The sequence below is a fragment of the Bos grunniens genome, chromosome 9 (genome assembly GCF_055505025.1).
Source record: "Bos grunniens cultivar Pamir isolate PY7600 chromosome 9, Bosgru_T2T1.0, whole genome shotgun sequence".
Lineage (NCBI taxonomy): Eukaryota > Metazoa > Chordata > Mammalia > Artiodactyla > Bovidae > Bos > Bos grunniens.
This window is the reverse complement of record NC_141173.1, coordinates 90,041,067-90,058,615: the sequence shown is the minus strand read 5'-3', so window position 1 is coordinate 90,058,615 and position 17,549 is coordinate 90,041,067. Positions and strand designations below refer to the sequence as shown.

The 17,549-nt window shown below is 46.1% G+C and overlaps 1 protein-coding gene and 1 long non-coding RNA gene across 6 annotated transcripts in view; one reads left to right on the top strand and one right to left on the bottom strand.

Moving 5' to 3' along the window:
* Positions 1–2,555: 2,555 nt before the first annotated feature.
* Positions 2,556–6,690, top strand: LOC147366352 (uncharacterized). Its single transcript, XR_015133336.1, has 2 exons — positions 2,556–3,722; positions 4,532–6,690. It is a non-coding gene; the product is annotated as an uncharacterized LOC147366352 (long non-coding RNA).
* ESR1 (estrogen receptor 1) overlaps positions 6,164–17,549 on the bottom strand; it is a 409,016-nt gene continuing 397,630 nt past the window's right edge. For all 5 annotated transcript variants that reach the window (XM_086318369.1, XM_086318371.1, XM_086318372.1 and 2 more), the window contains 2 exons: positions 15,641–15,824; positions 6,164–10,794 (listed from right to left, as the gene is read on the bottom strand). In XM_086318369.1, coding sequence (XP_086174495.1) covers positions 10,560–10,794; positions 15,641–15,824 — 419 coding nt within the window. In that variant the 3' untranslated portion in view covers positions 6,164–10,559. The remainder of the gene's footprint in view (positions 10,795–15,640; positions 15,825–17,549) is intronic.

Here is a 17,549-nt window from a genome sequence, read left to right as displayed (position 1 = left end):
ATTGATAATAAAACACAAACCCCTTCCTAGAAAGGGTCTACCTGTAGCAGAGACTCCAGAGCCAAAATACCTGGGCTCAACCCACAGTTCAGCAGTTTCCTAGCCCTGTAACCTGAGGAAGTTACTTAACCTTTCTGTTCCTTAGTTTCTTCCTCTGTAAGATGGGATAATAATAGTACCCACTGCCTGGGGTTTGTTACGACGATTATCTACAGCAATGTAAGGGCTGCGCACTGCAAGGCAAGTACTAAGGAACGATAATGCTGGACAGTTCATTGTTGTTTATTCCAGCTTCTAATTGATTTCAGAAATGGTTTTTGAGAAGAGCTTTCCATATTTTCTTCCCACACTCATTTTTAACCTTTTTTGGAAGGAGAAGGACTCTTAGGAACTTGAAAGCCCTGCTGATACCCGGGAATCAATAAGCAGGAAGATGAGCATCTCCTGGGTTTGCATTTCTGAGCTGTCATCCCCACCCCTGCTGCCTCACCAGGGGTAGTTCCCTCAGGACCTCACCTCCCCAGACTCTTGCCATCTTCCTAGCTGGATGGGGGTGAGGGGACCTGGACCCTGAAGATGCCTGACAAAGGTCACAACCTATAGACCAAGGCAAACTGGTTGGCCGCTTACAGGTTGTGGCCTGTTTTTGTAGGCCCTTGACCTAAGAATGGGGGTCCATTGTTTTAACTTTTTTTTTTTTTTGACCACACCGCAAGTTCCCTGTGTTAGTTGCTTGAAGAGAGATCAAACCTACGCCCCCTGTATTGGAAGGGCGGAGTCTTAACCGTCGGAGCACTAGGGAAGCCCTGGGTTTCATATTTTTTAAGGGTTGTAAAATGAAAAAAGACACATGAAAACTTTGCCAGCCTCATTAAGTAAGACACTTACTCTCTGGCCGTTTACAAAAAGAGTTTTGTTCCTTGAGACAAACACCGTTGTGGTGGAGTTGTCAGTGAGAGGGCGGCACTAAAGCGCCACCCAGAGATTTTCAGACTCCTTCTCCTGACAGGACTTCTCTGAAGGACGTCTCCACCGACTCAGCTCAGCACTAGATCCCTCCCCTCAGTCTGGCTGCCCCTGGGGAATTCTGCTGAAACCACTTCCGTGGCAGCCATGAAGAAATCTTTCGTTTTCTCCCTCAAAATTTTTTTTGTTGGATTTTGTGGGGGGTGAGGTGGGGCCAGCGCTTTCATGTTCGTCTTTGGAATGAAAATGGCATCTTTGTTTCATGAGTAATAGGCACAGAGGGTTCTGCAAATCCTTTGGCCTCTCAGAAATTGCATGTTCAAAGTCCTAGTTGGGGCGCCTGCCAGGTCAACGGTCCTCGCTGTTCCCTCAGCTGTGGGTGCCGACGTGAGAAATTGAGGCTTCGGGCCCCTCTGCAGAGCTTGTTTCTCAGGGCTGGGTACTTCCCGTTGGCAGAGAGAGTGCATACGTGGCTTCCCAGAGCTCAGCAGGGATGAAGTATGGGAAGTATGGTACCAGGATGGTGACATAGTTTAACAGGTGATAAACTTTGTGTGTTCAGCGTTTTTAGCTCCTCTTTATTGGCTCATTGAGCACCTGGCATCGTTTCCCTGAGGACTGTACCAAGCAGTGTCTTCTTTTGATGGTCCTTGTGTTACCCAGAGGTCTATACTGCCCTGGCAACTGTTGTGAACTTGTGTCTCCAAGGTCACAGAGAGGTTGGGGTGGGGGGTCAGGGAATAAAAAGACTCACCTTTCAGAACACTTTATCTGAAACCGGACTCAGGATGTTTGTAAGGCTATTTCTTTTATCTTTCTGCCTCTAAGCAATCATAGAAAATAAATGGGGAGATCTCCATATAGCTTTAAACTCTGATACAGGCTCCCCTTCACTTTTTTAAACCAAGGCCAAGACCAAGGCTCAGCAGCTTTTCCCATAGGACTAAGCCTGGATTCACCTACCTTTTCAGGGTCCAGGTCTTTATACTTCATGAACTCTGGTTCTGTGATCCTTGGCTAGAAGCAGTTGGTACCTGCTTCTACACTGCTAAATACTGAAAACCGGTTTCTCTATCTATCTATCTATCTTCTCTATCTATCCTGTGTTTTCATAAACTTGCTTTTCCTTACATACTGTTTTTTGTTTGGTTCGTTTTTTGCATTCTTTGGCTTGTAAGGATTGTTAAGGACTGTTTCTGAATATTTAATAATAAATTCAAAGATGAATGAATGGGTCATTAGCTCTAGATTTTAGTCCCATCTTCGTGAAGCATCTAGCAGCCCCAGGTTGGCACCTTCAGCCCTTCCCTTGTTTTGAACAAAGTGGCACCTTAGCCTGGTTGAGCCGCGGAGACCCACCTGCACCTGGTGTCCTCAAGGGCCTGGGAGGGCCCGCAGAGCAGCTCCCAGAGGCCATGGCATGATGCCCCCGATGACCATGTTGTCCCCTTGTCCCACCCTTCTCCCCTCCAGCCTGTGGTCTGGGGCCCTGGGAGCTGACACATGGGTTTTCTGGTTGTAAATCTGGGAATACGCAGGAATCTGGACAGCGTACACCCCATTGAGCCTGAATTCCTGCAGCCCATAAAATGTTTACCAGCTCACAAAGCTTTCATGGGCCTTCCCCACACTCATTGACTTCTCAGCAAGAAGGCATCTGCTGACAGGTTGTAGAGCTGCCTAGGGGCCTCTCGGAGAGTTGAGTCTGGAAGGCGCTCAGAACGCTGTCTGCCCTGGGGCCTTCTGGGAGACTGGCTCTCAACCAAGAAGGGTCCAGAGCCAGCTGGCAGCTTTGGAGTGCCTTTGGAGTCCCTTCCTCTGCTCCTCTGGCCCCTTGAGGACATCCCACCCTGATTCAAAATCACTTTTTAAAATGTTTACTCTCAGTGTTTCCCTGCTCCAGTTTTTTTGTTGTTGTTGTTCTTTGTTCATTTTGTTTCCGTTCTTCCCCTGCCTCAATTTCATCTAGTTGGGATGAAAGTGCCTATTTTTGTCAGTTCTATGCAGAAACCAAGTGCCTAGGCCAGAGCCCGTGATCCCATTCCCAGGCTGTGAGCTAGAAGCTGCTCTGGGGACAGGAGAAGGGGATGAGCCTGGCCCAGGTACCGTCACCCTGAAACAGGGTTTGCTGCCAGTGAGGGTGCCTCTGCCTCCAACTTCAACATCTCGGGTCATCAGCTAGATAGAGCCTTTCCTGGTGCCAAGGGACAGAGGAACATCACTCTTCAGCTCACCGGCAGAAAACGGGGGCAGGAAGGGTACCTGGATGACCTCAGAGACCAGGAACACTCACACTGAGTTCCGGGGGCATGAGCAGAAGAAATGATTGCCACACTGTCCTACTCAAGGGCCACCTATTAGTCAGAGAGGAGGACATGTCTTGCCAGAACTTGAAGGACAGGACATGAAGCATCCTGTCCAAAGTGCCATATTGCTAAGAGTCACATTTGCCTTAAAATTCCATGGGAATTTTTCTTTCTATTCATCAGATACAGAATAAGCAATGGAGGCCAGGAGGCAGTGGAATGATATAGTCAACATACTGGAAGCAAAACTGATGACCAGGAATTCTACATTCAGAAAAATCATCTTTCAAATATGAAGGTGAAATAAATACATTGCCAGACAAACAGTGAATTCATTACTAGTAGACTTGCCCTAGAAGAAATACTCTTAAGAATTCCTTCAGGCTGAGAAAAAATGATACCAGACATGTGACTCAAATCTGCGGGAAGAAATGAAGAGTGCTGAAAATGGTGAATATATGGATTAATATTTTAAAAAGTGCTCAGTCATGTCTGACTCTTGCAATCCCATGAACTGTAGCCTACCAGGTCCTCTATCCATGGGATTCTCCAGGCAAGAATACTGGAGTGGGTTGCTATTTCCTCCTCCAGGGGAACTTCCCGACCCAAAAATTGAACCCAGGTCTCCCACACTGCAGACAGATGCTTTACCAACTTAGCTACATGGGAAGCCCTTGGATTAATATTAGAAAGCCTATAAATATATATATATATTTTCTCATTTTTGTCTTAGCTTCTTTAAAAGATATAAAGTTGTACAAGCCAATAAATATAACATTACTGGGTTTATAATATCTAGATACATATGACAATAATAATATGAAGAAGGGAGAGAATGGAGCTACAGTATGTTGAAGCAAAGATTTTCATTTTATCAAATTTAAGTTAGTATTAATCTAAAATAGACTGTGAAAAGTTACAATGCATGCTATAAAAGCAACCACTAAGAAAATAACTTTAGTAAAAAAAAAAAAAAATCAACAGATAAATATAAATGATACCCTAAAGATATTTATTTCACCAAAACAAAGGAAGGGCCAGTAAGGAGGAATAGAGCAATGAAAAAGACAGGAGACATAGTCAAAGCAATAACAAAGTGGTAAATGTAAATCTAAACCTATCAATGATCCCACTAAATGTAAATGCTCACAGAGCATAATAACAGTTACATAATTATGCCTAACATGTATTGAGAGCTTACTATGGGCAGGTCCTATACCAACACTTGAGACATTTATCTCTTTTGATCTTCATAATAGCCCTGTCCTGAAGATTCACTGCAAGGACTGATGTTGAAGCCGAAGCTCCAATACTTCAGCCACCTGATGCGAAGAACGGACTCATTAGAAAAGACCCTGATGCTGGGAAAGATTGAAAGCAGGAGGGGAAGGGGATGACAGATGAGATGGTTGGATGCCATCACCAGCTTGATGGACATGAGTTTGAGCAAGCTCCGGGAGTTGATGATGGACAGAGAAGCCTGGTGTGCTGCAGTCCATGGGGTCGCAAAGAGTTGGACACAACTGAGCGATTGAACTGCACTGAATAGCCCTGTAGAATGGGTATTGTTCTTATTTATATTTTAGATATAAGGAAGCCAATGAAAATCAGGATTGAAGAACTTGCCCAGGGATGACAGAACACAAGCTTTTTGGAATCCAAATGACAAACAATGTGAAAAATTATACTCATCCTAATAAAGAGGTGAGCGCAGACACGCAGTTGGAGAAGATTCGGGAAAGGGGGAAGAAGCAATGCCAGCTGCTATCCTTTAGTGTTCTCTGTGAATTAACCCATGTAGTCTTCTCAGCAACACTTCCAGGCAAGTGGTACTATTGTCCGTCTTTACAGATGAAGAAGCTGAGGCACGGGGAAATTACCTTGCCCAAGTTGGCATCATAAATAGCAGAGCAAGGTTTCCAATGGACTAACCCAGCTGCAGACCCCCGTGTGCAGCTCTCCCCAGTTCACCAGTTAAATCACAGAAACAATGGGGAAAAGAGAACATGCAGGTAGCTCTTCAAAGGGAAGAAGGTCCTGAAATGGAAACCAGAGGTGGGATGGGGTTGGGGTGAACCAGTCCTCTGCTTTGGGTGCATGATGGGGGCGAGGCTTCTGAACAATTATGTAAGTTTCAGATGCATTCACGCAGTGCTCAGTCACATCCAACTCTGTAGCCCCACGGATTGTAGCCCACCAGGCTCCTCTGTCTATGGGATTCTCCAGGCAAAAATACTGGAATGGGCTGCCATCTCCTTCTCCAGGGGATCTTCCCTACCCAGAGATCAAACCTGTAGCGGGCAAGCTCTCTACCACTAGCGCCACATGGGAACCCCCTCGTAACTACTCTGAAGCCTTCTCCTTCCCCACATGGAAGGGGTTGGGATTAGGCCTTAGAAAATAACTACCAGTTTTAAAAATTAATTTATTTATTTTAATTGGAGGCTAATTACTTTACAATATTGTAGTGGGTTTTGCCATACATTGACATGAATCAGCCATGGGTGCACATGTGTCAACATAGTTAAGAAAAAAAAGAACTACTATTTTCATGAGCATCTCATATAATCTTCACAATTGTCTGTGAATTAGGTGTTACTGTTATCACTTTGCTGATGAGGAAGCAGAGGCTCTGAAAATTCATGACCAATGGTCATAAAACTTGTATGTGCCGGAGCCAAGAAGTGCGGCCAGGTCTGCCTGACTCCAAGGACCACACGTTCCCTTCTGTGCCTGGGGTGGGAGGTCAGTGGGGGTTGAAGGGGAGCCTGGCATCAGACTGATCACCTGAATTCACTGCACTCTGACGATGCATGTCACCACTCTGATCTTGGGCAGCCAGCGCTAAACCACCAGCAAGAAGGGGGCTGACACAAAAACAAACAAAAGGCTTTCATTTAATTCTTTATTTGAACATCAAATAGGTAGAGAAAATTGTTTAAGGTGCTTGAGCATCCCACTGGATTCATTTTTTTTAAGGTGCAAAAGAGGTTTACAAGTGTGTTTCATTAAACAAAGCGAAGCTGCAACAAAACAGAATCACATCAATAATAGTATGCATCGGCGTATTAATCCATCAAACACAATTTGGCATTTGAGCTTTTCCCCGAAAAAACAAGAGCTCTACACTGAAAAATACGTAGTGCACAAAAAGCGCTGTTTATAAACCGTGAGAGAACATAAACTGGCATAATGTCACTTATTAATTCAAGTCTCTATGACCAATGACCTCTCTGTGAATGCAAAGGGGTCTGTGCCTCAGGCACCTGTTCATGGGGCTGTATGTGGTTTCCAGGGTACACAGCTCTGTAAAAACACACTGAAGATGGGTTTGAAACATGGCAGCATTTACACATTTTAAAAGTTCAGGCACATTTGGATGCAAAAAAAAAAAAAAGAATAGAAATTTTTCTTGAATCTCTGAAAGACAGTGCAAACTTGAAGTGCCATAATAGAGGCAGCAGTTACTTAGAAAACAATTTTCAGTGACTTAGAAGGAGGCCACATTCACTTTAATCCAAATGGAAAGGAACTGCAGTTAAAAACAGAGAAATAACACTAATGAAAAGGTGGATGTGTGGGACGGCACTTAAAGTCATTTGCTCCAGTTGACAGTAAGTTTTCAGGGAGTTCACCCAGGAACTGTGCAGTGTCATCTGGGTCATCATCCCAAGACTTGAACCCAAGAGAATCACGGTTATCTCAGAAGCTACATATGACTCTACATGTGTTTCTAACAACTAGTTTCCGGAAGCAAATCTGCCTGTGAATATCAGACGTTAACTATGGTCCTAGTGATGACTCCCAGTACCCACAGTCCATCTCAGAGGTGGGGAGTGTGACTAGGAAGGGATTTGGGATTAGTTTCATGTAGGGATAGTCTAAACCAGTGGCCTAAACCAATAGCCATTTCAGCGTATAAAGATTTTAAAGCAAGAATATTGTAATGGGATCAGAAGTTGGATTATCAGTTAGCCCCTTATTTGTTCAGCCCTCAAAAGGCATGGGCTATGGCATGGTTAAACATAGTTGCAAGGCTAATAGGGAAATTGAATCAATGACTACACTTCCTCAAGGGCTGGGTTTTGCAACCTACCTAGGGTCTTCTCTTTGGATGAACTAACCTCTCTGATGGTTGCGTGACAGCATTACAGAATCATTACTGCAAGCCTGGAGCTAGGCAATGGCTAAAAGAAACACAGACCACTAGCTATTTCTTGGACTGTACTGCACGTGCCTCTAGTTCTGCCCCGGAACTCAAGCTGCCGTTATAGGATCAGCTGTCACATACAGCTAGTTATTCGTGGTTAACAGAACACAAGTGAAATACTGAGTCCTGGTGCATGCCCCAAGTGCCAGTGCTGATCTGCCTCAGAATGCTTTCAGGACTCTTATCACGATATTTTTCATTCTTAAAATGCCCAAACCCATTTCCCCACTCTATTCTAACCCATCCACTCCCTCTCTGACCATGTCTTTCAAACTTTAAACTGTATCAGAGTAGGGGGGAAAAATACAGCATATTCCCTACATCCGAGTAACATCAGCTGCAAAGTATCAGCTCTCCATTAGTGGCACTTCATATAAGAACAAGAGATTTCTAAAATTACTTGAAACTCCCAGGCTAACATACCAACCATCTGGTGCTCTCTGCCCATTTCAAATGTAATAGTGTCTTTACATGAATACAAACATCTTATGTGAATAATGTAAAACCCTCCGCTGGATTATTGTTTGGATTTAGCTGGTATTACATCATCTAGAATCCTAGATTTTTTTTGTTTGTTTTTATTTTTTTAAAAGAAAATCTAAGTATAAACATTAAAAAGAACCCACTGACCCATTAGCTACTGTCCAAAAATATTACTACTTATATTTTGGTAAAGCAAAATTAGCTGCCCTGAATAATTTTCCTTTTCAGGCATAATCTCTGCTACATATGATTGTCTATCATTCAATATCCAACAATAGGCATCTGGATTAGTGCTATTTCATCTACTGTGGATATAAAAGTTGATATGAAAATGTGATCATCATTTAAATGAATAATCACCAGGCCTTAGGCATCAATGACTACATGACAAGGTAGTAATACAAAAAAAGTAAACATATTTTTTGTTGGCTTTGAATGTGTTAACCCAGTCAAATTAAATCCAAAACAGAATCACTACATTCAGTTGTCTGATAAACAAGCATTGCAATTTCAAAAAAATATATATTATACTATATAAGGTGCTTCTTAAACAAAAACAACAAAAGAATTATGTTCTAAACATTCTTACTGCAGACACATAAAATCGGCCCCAAATTTAGATGCACTTGTGAAAAAACTTTTTTTTTGGCCTTCCCAGGTTCCCGGCCCTTTGGTGATCACTTACTGGGTAATCAGATGAGTGAAATCCACTTTTGAAACAGGCATCCCAAGAGAAGCCCTAGAAGCTTGGCTGGGTTTGTTGACTAACCCATTGCCTATCAACAGGGTTCGAGTTACAGACTATGTGGTCACCAGAGGAAACCAAACTTTCTTTATAGCTGAGAAGGGGAACTAATTCATAATTGCTTTAGAGAAGCAAAGACCCAGGGAAGTCTGCCCTGTGATTGGAGTGAGCTTTTCTTGTTTAGCCTATAGGTCCAATGGATTCCTTTGGCCCAATTCTAGTCTTTCTCTCTTGGCTTAGGAAGTTCAATGAAATAGAGTCTGGAGAAGTTTTGTTCCCCTCCCCCAACCCTCGAGGCTAAACCCTGATTTTTGCATGAGCTGCATACAACCAAGGGCAGGTGTGGTCTGACCAGGCCCCAGGCAGCCTGAGTTCAGAAAGCTCCAATCCTGACCCTCCTCCCCCAGGGAGCACTTGCCACCAACCAGGGTCACTGGGAGCACCGAAGGGAGGAGGAGGAGGACAGCCCTCCATGGACCCCAGGGCAGCCCCGTACTACACTGTGGGGTCAGCCTGTAGCACTCCTAAGTGGCTGCAGCCTGTGGCAGGGCCACCCTGAGCCTCACAGTTTTATCCAGTTTCTGCCCTGTTTACCTCTTTGGTCTCTAGCCCCTACGAGAATCATGCACGTTTACTATTAAGCCCAGTGCCCCGGGGCTAAACGTGTTACCAGAGTGCCTGCTCCTTTGCCCTTGGTCGCAGCCTGAAAGTGAAAGTGAAGTCGCTCAGTCGTGTCTGACTCTTTGCGACCCCATGGTCTGTGGCCTACCAGGCTCCCCATGGTCTGTGGCCTACCAGGCTCCTCAGTCTATGGGATTTTCCAGGCCGGATTTTCGCAGCCTAGGCACTAGGAATTCACCTTGAAAGCGACACACCAGGAAGAGCCACGTAGAGCGCCCTCTGCTGGTAGGAGTGAGATCACACTAGAACAGGTCCTGAAGCCCATTTACTGCAAGTCCTGGGGTTGGAGGGGGGTGGGGAGGTGGGGGGGAAGCAGGGGGAGGTGAGGCTTTCTTTTATAAAATGAAAATGAAAACAAAAGACAAGTATCTATCTAAACTGGTGGATGTGGAGCTTATTTAACTGGGATCAACTTTGCTGCTTTCCATGGATCCATGGGAAGCCAGAATTAATTGGAACCCATGACGTATATATATTTAGTGCTCTCAATGGTAAAGCATTTAGCAAATTTGAAGGTGCAGTGTACTAAGCTGACAAAGTCTTGACAATTAGGGGCCTTCCTTCCCTGTGTGCATCTTGTATTCCTATAGGGGAAGTAGGTGGACAATCACTGAATATTCTGCTACAGCTATACAACAGAGCAAAAGCTTTAATAAAATGATATGGACCTATAGGAATACAAGAGGACATTATAATGAACCCTGGGCCTCACTTTCTCCAAGTCAGCAATTAAAGGAGCCACTTTCAGTTCTTTCCTGTGGCTGATGCTCAGATCCATTAAAAAGTGCTTCACGTTCACGGAGGTGAAATGTCCACTCTCCAGGCCCGGGTCACAAATAGCTAAAGTGCACAGTCATCTGAACCCAGCTGGGAGACCGAGCTCAGTCATGAAGCGCTAGGTGAATCCTCGTGCTGAGTAAGGTAGCAAAGGCAGAGAGAGAGAGAGAACGGTAACAAAGAAATGAGCCCTGGAATCCCTTTGGCTGTTCCCAAAACAAGGCGTGCCACGTAGAACTGAGTGAGCGAATGAATGGCCATCCACATCAGAAAGCCCGTGGTGGGTGCATGCCAAGAGTGTGTGCAGGGGCAGAATTCGGCTAGAGTGATGCATGATGTGGGTAAAGTGCAACAGGGATTCTCAGAACCTTGGCGGGGAGCGGGGGAACTCTCAGACTGTGCTGGGGAAATTCTCTGCCTCCCCAGTGATGTAATATGTTTGCAAGGAATGCGATGAAGTGCAGCCAGTGGGGGCCAGCTGGCTCTGATTCACGTCCTCCGGAGGTGCGCTCCCAAAGTTGGCTGGGGCGTGCAGGCGGTGGGCATCCAGCATCTCCAGCAGCAGGTCGTAGAGAGGCACCACGTTCTTGCACTTCATGCTGTATAGATGCTCCATGCCTTTGTTGCTGCAGGAGGGGAGACACAGACAGGACCGCTCAGACCAGCCTCAGACTCAGGACGGCTGAAACGCTGAGGAAGGGCAACTATGAAAAGTCCCAGGACACTGATATGCCAACCTTTCTTCCTGCTTCAAGAGCCAGTTTAGGGTTCACTACACAGGTGGCTTTCTCTCCTCTATCACCGCTACATCTAAAAAGAGAAGCTGTGTTTGTTGTTGTCATTTAGTCGCTAAGTCGTGTGACTCTTTGCAACCCCATGGACTGTAGCTTGCCAGGCTCCTCTGTCCATGGGATTTCTCAGGCAAGAATACTGGAGTGGGTTGCCAGCCACCAAGCAGGAAAAAGGTTTTTTTAATGGGGGCGGGGTGGGCGCACATCGCTTGGCATGTGGGATCTTAGTACCCCGACCAGAGATTAAACCCAGGCCCCCTGCATTGGAACCGTGGAGTCTTAAACACTAAGACTGCCAAGAAGGTCCAGGAAGGAACTTCTCAAATACGCAAAACAGTTCAAGAAATTCCCTTGCTCACAACTGTCCAGCTGCTTCTCATTTAACTCAGAATAAAATCTAAATTTTTGGCTGTGCTGTGCAAGGCTCGACTGACATGCCTTCCACCCACCTCTCAGACTTTGTCCCTCCTCCCTAACCCATACCTTGAGCCAGCCAAGTTTTCATGCTGCCCCTTAAAGGCACCAAGTTCTTTATGCTTAGACTCAGGGTACCTGCACTGGTTCTTCCCCGCCCCCTCCTGGAGGCACTTCTCCCAGATCTCTGGGTGTCACCCGTTCTGAGAGACCTGCCAAGACCCCAAGGGCAGGGGGCTCAAGGCCCTGCGGCTTTAGCCATCCTCTTTCAACCTCACTCCGTTTACCTGCCAGCGCGCATATCAACCTGAAACCCTTCTATGTATGTATTTATGAACATATGTATTTTTATTCTTTTTAAAACACCTTTACTTGTCTGCCTTGGGTCTTAGTTGCGGCATGCAGATCTTTGGTTCTGGTGTGCAGACTCTCTAGTTGTGGCACACGGGCTCAGTAGCTTCGCGGCATGAGGGATCTTAGTTCCCTGACTGGGATTCGAACCCTTGTCCCCTGCACTGCAAGGCAGATTCTTAACCACTGGACCACCAGGGAAGTCCCTGTATTTTAATTCTTGTTCCCTAAGCACAAGCACAGACACACAAGCACATACACACGCAGACCTAACACACACAGTGCAAGTTCCATGAGGGGTAGCAGTTTGTCCACCCTGTTAGGCCTAGGACAGTGGCAAGAACACGGTAGATCCTCGGAAAATACGGGATAGACAGGGAAATGCAGGCAAATGGCATTTCTCCTTTGACCACTCTCCCCTACTGTCCTGCTCCACCAGCCACACTTCTGCCTGTCTCCTCCACCATACCACCAGCAGGAGAAAAAAAAAAAAAAACCCCAAACACTATTATCTAGCTTGAAATTTCTTTTAGAAGAATCATGTATCGTAAGCAGGCAGACCAAGAGCCTCCTAAAAATGACTTGCATTTTCAGTCAGGGGAAAGTCAACCCTTCTTGGAGACGTGCCATGAAAACAATCAGGCTTCAGAGCAATTCGGGCCGTATAACAGCCACCAAAATTACATTTTTTAAGTGGGATTCTGTGGGTTTGTTTTTTTTTTTTTCTGGTTTGTTTGTTTTAATTTAAAATGCTGTTAAAGTTAAATGCCCCTGGATCTGACACTGTCTTTCTCTTGCAACCCGATGAATCACATTTACCGTGAGATGAAATCTGGTGTTAAATGCTCTGCATGACAGCATATGGTCGGGGCCAAGCTTAACACAACAGAGTTCTGTAATTTAGATTGGCTGTAATGAGGCACCACAATATTGTTGTCAGTGTTGGTGTGTGTGTGTGTGTGTGTGTGTGTGTGTGAGAGAGAGAGAGAGAGAGAGAGAGAGAGAGGGAGTCTGCAAGCCAGCTCAAAGCTTGCAACAGAACAGCAACTTCTCTTCAGCCCTTCACACAATTCAAACAGAAACTCCCACTGCCATTGCACTTGGCCACCTGTTGCCAGTAAAACTAGCAAGGCTTGTATATTCAGTGCAAATATACTTTGGTATTAACTAATGAGGCTTCCTGATGCTGACAAGCAGTTAATGGATCTGAAAATTCAGCAATTCCAACCACCACCACCAACAAAAAAATCCTTCATCTGTGATACACAGTTTCTCCATCGAATTCCTAGCTCAGAGTAAAGCTAATATATTTTCTTCAAGGGGAAGGCTACTTTCTCAGCCAGGAAATTTGGTAGAGGCTTATGTTATTCTGATCCATCCCCCTCTCCCCTCTGTGTAATATTCATCAAAAGAAATGAACGGGAAAGGACTGAAAATGTATACTCCAAATGCAGTATTCTCAGGGACCCCTGGGAACACAGACTGCAGTCACTTTGACAAGTGAGAGCCATCATTTTTGAATTTCAAATTCACGGGGAAAACCTCACGTAATTTGTCTGTTCCTTCATGAGTGACAACTCCTTCACTCAGTAATGAAGTTATGTGCATATACCGCATCTAAGACTTCATACATGGCACTGAGTGGGTTACAACAAAAGAAAGATACATTTATTTTCTCAAGAAGCGAACAACTTGTGGAGTTAGCTCCAGAAAAGGAGCCACCTGGGACTCTGATGGGATGAACTTCTCGCCACCTGACTCACAGTTTTTCAAGGTTTGAAGACCCCTTAAAAAATTAATCTCTTTCCAGACACTGAGAAACAGAATCTCTTTTTCATTCCTGGAGGCCTGAAGTAAGCCCAAGGTCATAGGGACGTCATCATGCAGGTGTATCATCACTTTATTGTTGTGGTCTTTCTGGAGTAAAGAATCTAATACTTTCTTCATCTGTTCCCTGAGGGATAAGTTCTGCTCAAGGGAACAGTACCCACTAAGTCCCTGGCCAGCCATTTAGAATAGAAACAAGGCCATTTTCGCCTTGTGGTGCAGAAAGCCTCTATTTCCTCTGCTATCAACCTTCCTTATCTCCTATAGAAAATATTTATTGAATAGTTACTCCGTGCCAAGCCCCATGCTTCGGGGTACTGGGTCCACAGAGTAAGCAAAACAGGTTGTGAGAACTGTCTCACAGAGTTTACATTTGTAGTCTAATGGTACTGAAAGATAATAAAATGGGCAATAACAATCTGGAAGAACAGGCTGTAAATCCCATCTACATGTTAAGGGTCAGGAGATGCTTCCTGCAAGGAATCGTATCTAAGCTACGATAGGCTAGCTTACTGTCCAGGAAGATTCACTCTCTGTGCCCTGTGTTCATGATCCTTGACTTTGGGTGTTACTCTATGACTTGCTCGCCCAATGGGATGTTCGTGGACATGGACTGAACTAAAAGATTAAAATGTGCTTCACCAAACTGACTCGCCCTCTGGTGCCTCTGCCATGAGTATGAGAAGAACATGTCCCAGCTCTCCTGTTGGTACAAGGAGGACAAAAGGCACTCGGGTTAGTCACCCAGCTGACCTTCAGGCCTGCAGCTTGGTGCAGAGCCTCCAGCTGTGCCCAGCTTCCATCACCTGACCTTCAGGTGTGTGAGTCCAGAGGAACTAAAATAGCTGTGCAGCCAACCCGCAGCCTGCAGCACCTCCCCGTTGACTCAGAGAACAGCTGATCAGAGCCAGAGCCTAGACTCCCAGGAAGTCCTACAAGTAAGGCTACAATATAAGAGGGGCTTCCCAGGCGGCTCAGTGGTAAAGAATCTGCCTGCCAAGAAGGAGTCTTAGGTTTCATCCCTGGGCCAGGAAGATCTCCTAGAGAAGGCAATGGCACCCCAGTCTAGTATTCTTGCCTGGGAAATCCCATGGACTGAGGAGCCTGGTAGGCTGCAGTCCATGGGGTCGCTAAGAGTCGGACACAACTGAGCGACTTCACTTTCACTTTCATGCATTGGAGAAGGAAATGGCAACCCACTCCAGTATTCTTGCCTGGGAAATCTCATGGACAGAGGAGGCTGGTGGGCTACAGTCCCTGGAGTTGCAAAGAGTTGGAGACGACTTAACAACTAAAGAATAGTAGCAGCAGCAGCAGAGGATAAGAAGTAATGGAAGCAAAATAAATGGATTTATATTTTCATCTAAAAGCAATGGGAAGCCATTTCAAGGCTTTAAGTAGGAAAACAGTGCGATCAGATTTGGTATCAGAATGATCACACTGGCTCTACCGTGGAGAGTCGATCAGAAAGGCTGTTAATGGATCTGAAATTAAATCTGGAGAGATAGGTTAGGCAGCTGGGACAGACATCTAGGAGGAAATGATGGGGGCTCGGACTTGGATCATGGCAAAGGGGGCGACAAAAATGGTTTGAGAGGGCTAGAAGAGTCGAGGTTGACCATCCATGAGGGTTTGGACCCAGAGTGTCTCATTTAGAATTCACACCTGTAAGTAAGAAGAGTGTGACACAGGAGCTGTAACAGATGTGCCCAGTGCCTTCTGAGGACAAGTGTGCTCACAGACTGCCCATGACTGGCAGGGACAAAGTGAACAACCAAAGAACAGCCCTTCCCCTGACCTGCACGCCACACACTGTGCCCCCCGCGTAAGATGCTGCATGGGCTCCAAACTGAGCATGAGTTAGCGCTTCCCCTGCGAAACCTTCTCTGACGCCCGCCCACACCCCAGACAGATTCGGGGCCTCTCTCCTCCATCCTCCCATGGTGTTCACGCTCGTCGTGGGCCCAGAACTGCCCCAAGTGTGTTATCTGTACGCAGGCGTCAGCCCTTCCTGGGCCTGCTGCCACACAGGGTTGGGGGCTGGATTCCCTTACATCTTTGCTGCGAGAGAAACCCAAGGAGGCCTCACCTCATGTGCCTGAAGTGAGAGAGGATGAGGAGGAGTTGGGCCAGACGCCGGTGCTGCTGCTGCAGAGTCAGGCCTGCTTTGGCCATCAGATGGATCAAGGTGTCTGTGATCTTGTCCAGGACGCGGTGGATGTGGTCCTTCTCTTCCAGAGACCTCAGAGTGCTGGACAGAAATGTGTACACTCCTGAATGTGCAGAGAAAGAGAGAGAGAAACTCAAAGAGGATAAGGGGTGATACTGAGACAGTGCCCCTCTGAAGCCCCCACCCTCCACGTCCAACCACTGAGAAGTGGAGGATCTGTTTGGTCCAGGCAACTATGCAAACTCCTCATGAATATACATGGCTGAGAGCATGTGTCTAGGAAACTCATGTCACCTCCTGTGTGTGAGCCAGTTTCCAGGGTTTGTCATCAAGATTTCCTAGAAAGGCTCTGCTTGCTCTGGGGCCGTGACAGTCATACCAGCCATCTCTTCTCTGACAGGCCTTTTGCCAGTGCTAACTATCCTGTTAACGCTGATGACAGCTCCAGGAAGGCAGCATTATCGCTCCATTTCACACGAAGAAACCAAAGTGCAAAAAAACTGTATTAACTTGTGGAGTGAACTCAACGGGACAGAGCAGAGTTGAGAATAACCCCAATGTGCCAACTCCACATCCAGTCTTATAATGGAAACTCTCAGAAGACACATGACACCCTAGGTGAGATGCACAGAGTGAGTAAAAGGGATTTACTAAGTGATTGACAGGTAACATTTGCAGGTAGGACTTAATCTGCTGCTACACTTCAGGTCAGGCTTGGAGCCTTCGTACTTTTCAGGCTCAGCTGAAAGGTTTATGATAGGAAGGGCGAAAGGACCCTGGGAAGTGCTGTTTTTCATCGCCAAGTGTGCCCTCTTGCCTTTCTTCTGGTAGTAAACCCCTGCTCTTGGAGCCACAGGTAGTCTTCAGACTAAAATTAGACAATCGGGTCACTCGATTCCTTTGGATAGCATTAGCCTCGCACTGGAAAATCAGAGCTTTTTCTGAGCTTGTATATGGCTTCCTTGGTTAAGATGGTGAAGAATCTGCCTGCAATGTCGGAGACGCAGGTTTGATCCCTAGGTGGGGAAGATCCCCTGGAGAAGGGCATGGCAACCCACTCCAGTGGTCTTGCCTGGAGAATTCCATGGACTGAAGAGCCTGGTGGGCTACAGTCCACAGGGTTGCCAAGAGTTGGATGCAACTAAGCACAACAACAACAACAAATACGGAAGCTGTGGATGCAAATTCCTTCCTCTAGGGGGGAGGTGCTTGGAGGATGAGGATATGGGGCTTGTAAGTGCCACCTTCCCAGTAGGAGAGGCTCCCCCTGCTGAGTGGAGCCAAAAAACAACCGGCAGAGGTGATAGTTCCGTGGATGGGGGAGGGGGCGGGGAGGGAGGGGAGAAATCGCGGTTCCCCTCATAAGGTCCTCGTCCCTACTTCTTCCATCTGACCTTAAAGCTTCCATCATATCCTTTTAAACACACAGATCCATAAATTTCCTGTTTGCTTAAGATAGTGTGAGTTGGATTTCTGTGACTTGCAACTGAAAGAATCCAGACGCTTCAAGTTGGGAGTTCAGGAGACAAGGAAGGTGAGTGATAAGAGGTGAGAAGTATTGAAAGCAAACGGAAGGCAGGATGGAGCAGTTTTGTCTCGAGACTGCAGCGATGGATGCTGTATCAAGTGAGCACTGCAGAAGCCAACTTGTCCTGCTCAAAGCACAGCCCCTTGAAGGGAGCAGATGACGAAGGCAATGGCACCCCACTCCAATATTCTTGCCTGGAAAATCCCGTGGACAGAGGAGCCTGGTGGGCTGCAGTCCATGGGGTCGATAAGAGTCGGACATGACTGAGTGACTACACTTTCACTTTTCACTTTCATGCAC